At 63.4% G+C, this 7,539-nt stretch overlaps 1 protein-coding gene across 1 annotated transcript; it reads left to right on the top strand.

Annotated features, from left to right (window-relative positions):
• Positions 1–4,892: 4,892 nt before the first annotated feature.
• FAM43A (family with sequence similarity 43 member A) lies at positions 4,893–6,784 on the top strand. The gene has a single exon (XM_076341064.1). The coding sequence runs from the start codon at positions 4,960–4,962 to the stop codon at positions 6,046–6,048; it is 1,089 nt and encodes a 362-aa protein (XP_076197179.1). The 5' UTR covers positions 4,893–4,959; the 3' UTR covers positions 6,049–6,784.
• The last annotated feature ends 755 nt before the right edge of the window (positions 6,785–7,539 follow it).

Genomic DNA, 7,539 nt, shown 5'->3' with positions numbered 1-7,539 from the left:
TCTAATTATAGCCACGGGTGCAGGAAGCGCCGGGGCCGCCGGTGCAGGAAGTGGGGTGTGCCGCCCTCGGTGACTGAAAAACAACCATGGCGGAGGTGTGCCGCCACCGCCATGGCCCTGCCAAGCGGCGCTGCCCCGGGGCTGCCCCCGGGCTGCGACACCCTGAGCTGCACCGGCATCACCCTCGGTGATGATGATCCACAGGGCCGTCGCAGCGTGAACCCCCTGCAGTCCTCACACCGCCCCGGCATCGCCCGTGCCCCCAGCACCGACCGCCAGAGCCCCGCCGGGGCAGGGCTGCGGGAAGGATGGGGTGCTGCTTCCCTTTGGAGAGGCAGGAGGGCAGCAGGGGCCCTCCTCATCCATTAAGGGCTGTTAAGGACCCTTCTTCCTGAGCAGGAGATGCTGTCCCCTGCCCCGCTGACTCGTCTCAGGCTGCCCCAGCTCCTGGCAGCAGGCAGCCATCTGCAGCCGCTGCCGGTGAGACCTGGATGACGGCCGGCGGGGCTGGGGACCGTGGCACCCCACCTGCCCCCATCGGTGGCCCGCAGGGCCCGGGTGCCACTCAGCCTTTCCGTTTCATGGAAAATCCTGACAGTTCAGTGTTTCCTTTGTCCCGGTTCGGAACAAAGAGTCAAAACTTCAATGTTTAGCATAGTTACAGAGCCTCTGAAATACTTTGTTTTGGAAAATACTGAAGTGCCGGTTTGAAATGTTTTGCTTTGACAGTGTCACTTCGGCTGCTGCGGCACAACGAGCTCCGTTGCTATCTGAGAGGAGAAAGCCTGGGAAGTTTTCATTTGCTGACAAAATCAATACATGCCCATTAATTATTTTGGTCCTGTCATATCAACTTTTCCCAGCACCTTTTCCCGCTACTCTCCCCAACCAGAGACCTGCATCAGCTCCAGTTCCAGCTGCTGGGCACAAAAGCCAGGGCTGCTCTCTGCAGGGTTTTACCCTCTCCCATCGGGCAGGCCCCGGCATCTCCCCATGCCGCAGCAGGGCAGCCAGCACGGGCAGCCCAGCAACCCCCTCCAATGGAGGCAGTGGGCAGCTGCCCGCCTGCCTGCACCCCAGCGGGGCAGCGTGCACCCCGGAGCCTACGGGCTCGTGGTGGGGTCCAACCGCGGGCTCCAGCGCAGACCGGAGCGGCCAGGGGAGGAGGAGGATGGAGCAGGGCAGGGAGGGGGGTCTGCCAAGGGCCAAGTGCAGCGCTCGCCGTGCTGCCGGCGTGGGGCAGGCTGGGCCGCGGGGGAGAGATGGTATCTTACAGACTTTCCCACGCCTCACACAAGCTCTCCAGGCGGGCGCATGCAGGCAGGTGATGCTTGGTAGCTGCTGGGGTATTGCATAAATAGAGAGCAGGCTGCTGTGCTTCCCCCGGGCTACAGGGACGTGCAGATAAGCCCCCAGTGTGTATGTCCTACACAGCATGGGTGCTGCCGGCCTCGCAGACGGGGAGCGAGCCTCGTGCTCACTGGGAATCAGGCAGCATGCCCTGGCCCCGCAGGGCAGGCTCCCCTCTCATTGTGCCTCAGCTTCTCCTCCTGGCAGTGAAATACAGACATGCAGTGTCACAGGAATAGCCCCATGCTTAGGGCAGGCGCCCCAAGCTTAACTGGGCTGCTCCCTGCTGCCAGACTTCACGCAAACACTGCGACACAGCTCCTCAGCCCAGCACGGGACTAGGAGGGGTCAGCATTTCGTTTGGGAATCGCCGTCACAGGCCACCACGATTTGCAATGTGCTCTTCTGTTGCCTAAGCATGTGGTGGCTCTCCATGCCCAGAACTGAAGCAGCCGCTGCATAGCAGAAAAGAGATGGTCCTGAAGCTAATTGGGCCCATTAATGAAGCAAGGAAGGCTGCACTGGTCTCTGGCACACCAATTGGTGAGCAAGCATGGCAAGGAACTGAGCTGAGACAGTTTCCATCCTTGAGCAGGGCTGTAACCACAAGACACCTTCCCTGCAGCTGCACTTCCAGCTGGCCCGGAGGCAGCTATGCCTTGGGTGCTGCTGCTCCCCAGCCACCACCTGGAGCCCCCGGCAGGTCTCTGAGGGCCTAATAAGGAAACCTCAGCCCCAAAAAGGCAACGCAGAAATGGGAGTGCTGCTGACTTGGGGGCTGGGGAGGTGGTGGGGAGGGCAAGGGGGTTGGAGCTCCTCCTCACCTTACATGCGGCTGGGGTTTGCAGACAGGTATGTCTGAGGGCTGTCGGAGAGACACGGGGCTCAGCAGCCTGTGCGAGCCATGCCATGAAAATTTAATGTCTTCATTCCTGAACATGGGTTACTTTAATCGGGGTGACAGAGGCACCTGCCCAGCATGGCTCTGCAAACAGCTCTGTGGGAATAATTATCACAAGTGTCCGTGTGCCAGCACCAGCACCCCCTGCCACTAACCTCCCTCTGGAGGCAGTGCTGCAAGGAGGCATGAGGGAATCCTTGCCTGCTCATCCCACCCGGAGCAAACACCTGCCTGCAGAGCCACCAGCCCGAGACCCAGGACAGGCTCCTCTGCCCACAGCCAGAGGCAGGCAGGGCTTTGGCAAGGCAAGTCCCGCTCCCATGGAGAGGCTGCCGTGCCCACAGGTCTCAGAGGAGCAGCTGGGGTTGCTCTTGGCCTTGCAGCTCACAGGCACTGTTCAGGGAGGTGGCAGCCGCTAAGCACGGGGCAGGCGTGGGTCTGGGGGTGCGAGCTGGGAGCTGCGGGCTTTCAGTGCAGTGGTTCAGCAGGACACCTCGAGGGGAGAAGGCAGCTCTGTGGACACCATGGGAGTGCCACACCACATGTGGGTGCCACATGTCACCCTAAGCCGTTGGATTTATTTTATGTGCACAGCAACATCTTCTGTTTTCATCTTGCAAGACAAAGAAAACAAAGCAAAAGCACATTGGATGCGTCTGGAGATGAAATGAATTAGCTGTACAAACCAAAGTCTTTCTCTCCCTGCTATGCAGCGGGATGGTCCTGTAGGCTGGCAGGAGCTGCCTGCAACGGGCTGCAGCATGGTACATAGCCACTCCTGCTCACCACACAGACAGCACGGTGGAGGGCTCCTGATGGGTGCCCAGCACCCAGCCTGCATCAAGCCAGCCAGGGCCGAAAGCAGGGACCGCCCCCAGCTGGGGCGGGCTGCTGCTGGGCACCGCTGGCCGGGACAGACCTCAGCCCCTCACCTGCCCTCCTGCAGAGTCCCAGCGGGACTCTACCTGAGAGGCAGAGGGCTCGGTTCAGCACAGTGCTGAGCCCAGACCAGCATCTCGGTGGGCACTTTACACCAAGGGGTCCAGCCAGCTTGCCCCAGCCGTGCAAGGGCTGGTGTGCGCTGACCAGTGCGTGCCCGGCCCATGCAGCTCTCCGGCTGCAGTTTTCCCATAGGAAAACGGGAGCATTAACACATTCACGTCTCAGGGCCAGCAACAGCCTTCCTAACGCTGCAAAAGTGCTGCGCTAGAGCCGCCGAAGACAGGAAATGCAGCGTGTTACAGCTCCACACCCACCACCAGCCTCTGGAAACGAGAGATGCGGTCGGGCCTCCCCCGGTACCAGCTGCGGCTGAGCAGCCTCAGGGGACGGCGTTGACGACGCTGCCCTCCAGTGAGGGGGTATTTTTGAAATGTAAGCAAATGGGCAAGTGCTTTTAATAATTTGATGCCGGTGACTGTGGTTACTTGCAGTTCCCAAGTAACCTGCTAGATGGCATAATGTAATAATAATGATAATAACGATTTTTTTAATTGATCCAAACTCCAGAAATGATTTGTCAAGTAATTTAAGCAGGCGTTTACATAGTTTCCTGCACGAGTACATACCGCTCCCCTTTTGTCGAGCCTTTATTCAAACCCTGATGAAGTCCCATTCTCTGCAATCGTGGAATTTCTATTCTTTCTGGCAGCGGATATGATACGTGACACGAGAAGCTATAGCAACGACACAGAGACCAAGTTTCCAAAGCTCTCATTATGTCTGTGACTGTACTCGAGCAACCCCAGCAAGAAATTACAAGACAGCTTCTTGTTATTGGGCTACTGCGTATAAATAAAGAGCAAAGCATTACTCATACATAATAGCTTTTATCTGCTGCAGGCCCTTCGGCTCTCAGAGCCGGACTAACCAAATCAAAGGGAAGATTATGTTGCAAGAGTGGGACTCCCGCACGGCACGCCCTGGCCGGGAAGGCTGCTGGGGTTTGGGCTCTGCCGGGTGCGGGGACTCCCGGGGCATGGGGCCCCGCAGCCGCCTTGGGATTTTTATCAGTTTGGGAGGTTTCGAGCTGCCGGTTCCCCCCCCCCCCCCCCCCCGGCTGCTGGAGGCTGCAGGAGAGCGCTGTGGCACCCACCCGCCGCGCGTGGTCGTGGGGACGGCTCTCTCGTGAGCACCCAGGGCGGGCCGCGCCGTGGGGAGCGAGCCGGGCGGCAGGCGGGGCGGGACGCCGCGGGGGGGGGGGGGACACGCATCGCGGGCCGGGTCCCCGCGGCCCCCCGCTCCCCCGCGCCCACGGCCGGGGCGGCAGCGGCCGGTGCCCCCGCGGGGGGCCGCGCTCCGCGGGGACGCTCCGCGGGCCGGGGCGACCGGGGAGGGGGGGTGGGGGGGCGCCCGGCCGGGCTGGCACCGCCCCGTGCCCGCCCCCTGCCCGCCCCACGGCGCGCCGGGGCCGGGGCCGGGGCGCCGCGGCGGGCGGCGCAGAGCGGCGGCGGCGGGCGGGCGGCGAGCAACGCGCCGCCGGCTCGGCGGGCCGCGGGCAGCGGGCGCTCCGCCCTCGGTGCGCGGGGCCTCCCCTCTCCGCGCCCGCGGAGCGCCGGCGCCCGCCTATATCTACGGCCGCGGCGGCCCGCCGCCCGCAAGGATGTGAGGCGGGCGGGGAGCCCAGCCGCCGCCGCCGCCGCCGCCGTGGCATGCCCCCCCGCGCCCGGAGCCGTCGGCGCGGCGCCTAGCCGCGGCTCCGCGGGGCGATGCTGCCCTGGAAGCGGAGCAAGGTGGAGCTGGTGGCGGGCGAGGCGCGGCGGCAGAGCAAGCCCAAGGGGTACGCGGTGAGCGTGCACTACTCGGCGCTCACCTCGCTGGCCCGCGCCTGTCCCGAAAGCGCCCTGCACCGCGTGGGCAGCATGTTCCGCTCCAAGCGGCGGAAATTCCGCGTGACCAGCGAGGACCCCACGTACACCGTGCTCTACCTGGGCAACGCCACCACCATCCAGTCCAAGGGCGAGGGCTGCACCGACCTGGCCGTCTGCAAGATCTGGAGCAAGAGCGAGGGGGGCCGGCAGGGCACCAAGATGAAGCTGACCATCAGCGCGCAGGGCATCCGCATGGCCCACGCCGAGGACAAGGGGCTGCGCCGGCCCGGCCACCTCTACCTGCTGCACCGGGTCACCTACTGCGTGGCCGACCCGCGCCTGCCGCGCGTCTTCGCCTGGATCTACCGCCACGAGCTGAAGCACAAGGCGGTGATGCTGCGCTGCCACGCCGTGCTGGTCTCCAAGCCCGAGAAGGCGAAGGCCATGGCCCTGCTGCTCTACCAGACCTCGGCCACGGCGCTGGCCGAGTTCCGCCGGCTGAAGAAGCGGGACGACGCGCGGCACCAGCAGCAGCAGCTGGTGGGCGAGCAGAGCATCCCGCTGGTGCCGCTGCGCAAGCTGCTCAACGGGCAGTGCTGCTACAAGCCGCCGGTGGAGCGGAGCCGCAGCGCGCCCAAGCTGGGCTCCATCACGGAGGACCTGCTGGGCGAGGAGCAGGAGGAGCGGGCCATGCACTGCGACTGCGAGGACATCCTGGAGGCGCTGGGCGAGCCCGAGGGCGAGCTGCTGCACGCCGGCGCCGGCCGCGGCGAGGGCCCGGAGCTGGGCCAGCTCCTCCGCGACCTGGGCGAGCTCAGCCTGGGCAACGACCTGCGCTCGCTGCGCGCCGACCTCCGCGTCCGCCGGCTGCTCTCCGGCGAGAGCACGGGCAGCGAGTCCTCCCTGGAGAGCAACGGCCCGGACGGCGCCGCCCCGCCCTGCAACGGCGCCGAGCAGCCGGCCCCCGGCGACCCCGAGACCGGCTGAGCGCTCGGCCGCGCCGGGGGTGCGCGGTCCCCCTCCGGGCGTGCACGGCCCCGCCGGGGCGCACCGGGTCCCCTCCGGCCCCTCCGGGAGTGCACGGCCCCAGCGGGGCGCACCGGGGCCCCTCCGGGAGCGCACGGTCCCTCCGGGAGCGCACCGGGGCCCTTCCGGGCGCCCTGGTTCCCAGCGGCGCCCTCGCGTCCCGCAGCATCCCGGGGAGCGGCCGCCCGTGCCGGTGCCGGTGGCCGCAGGAGCCCGGGCCCCGGCCCGCCGTGGCCCGAGGAGGGGAGGCGGCCGCGGGCTGTTTACCTCCGGCTCAGCCCTTGAAGATCTGCCAAATTCCTGGAATAGCTTTCCCCGGGGAGGGCGGCGGGAGGGAGGTGTTGCGCCTTGTTTACAGTCAGAAATCTCACATCCGAGAGGGCCCCCCCGCCGTTTTGTCCATTAAAGTCACTCCATCGTGCTGTCGTGTCCGAGAGGTTTGCACTGTTGTGAATTTTTTTATTATTATTATTATTTTTAAGTTAGACCCTTTTTTTGGGCCCCGGTCCTGCCCCCGGTCTCAATGCTCTAGATCTTTTGCTGTGCAAAAGAAGACTCTACTTGTGGCTGTTCACCTGTACATAGGGAAATGTATGCAAATACATTTTGTTATTTTTAAGAACACCACCATTGCGATCTCCTCTGTTTGCACATACGTGAAGAAAATAAAGATGACAGTAATTTAAAAGAAACTGGGGTCGCTGTGGCGATTTGGCCTCTGTGTGTGTGTGTTCCTGTAAGGAGATGGGGTGGGGGAGAAGAGATCCCTTGGGATGTGTTGTAGCTGCAGGAGGGCACCGCACAGAAAGGCCCTCGCAAGCACCGAGCGCGATTCCTGAGCCAGCTGGAAATCTTACACTGCAGGGAAACGCACCGGGCACTTAAGGTCTCTTACAAGATGCACGGGTGAGGTTTTCTCCCTGCAGCGTGTAAACGACAGGGGCAGGAACATGCGAGAAGCCTCGTGTTGGGACTCTGGCTGGATCGGAGGCTCGAGAAACGTAACTGCGCGGTTCTGAGGCTGCCGTGGGGCTGATGCGGGGCGAGCTGCCCCTTGCCTGGCAGTGCGCTCGTGGGCGCTGGGAGTGCCGCGCAGTCCTCGAGGGGTTTGCGGTCGGGCGCCGGTGCTGTAGATGATCCCTCACTGCTTGCAGTGCCAGCCCGGCACAATTTCATAACCTCACCCAGGGTAAGCAGCGAAGTTGATTAGCCACGGGACTGCTGCGGTATTTTTAGCTGTAAATCTGTTTGTAAGTGGCAGGCTCCCAGGCCAGTAGAGATGTTCCGGTTTCATTTGTCCCCAAGTGGAGGTATCAATTAAGAGATAATTAATCTGGCATTTCTGATGTCTAAATGTTTTCCACTGCCTGTGCTGCAATCGGGTGAGTTGCAGGAATGTCAATGAAAAGCCCAACCAGCTGCCGGGGCCAGGCCACACTCCTTGTGCAAGGA

The sequence above is a fragment of the Aptenodytes patagonicus genome, chromosome 6 (assembly GCF_965638725.1).
Source record: "Aptenodytes patagonicus chromosome 6, bAptPat1.pri.cur, whole genome shotgun sequence".
Lineage (NCBI taxonomy): Eukaryota > Metazoa > Chordata > Aves > Sphenisciformes > Spheniscidae > Aptenodytes > Aptenodytes patagonicus.
The sequence above is the reverse complement of the archived record's forward strand: the minus strand, read 5'-3'. Positions and strand labels throughout refer to the sequence as shown.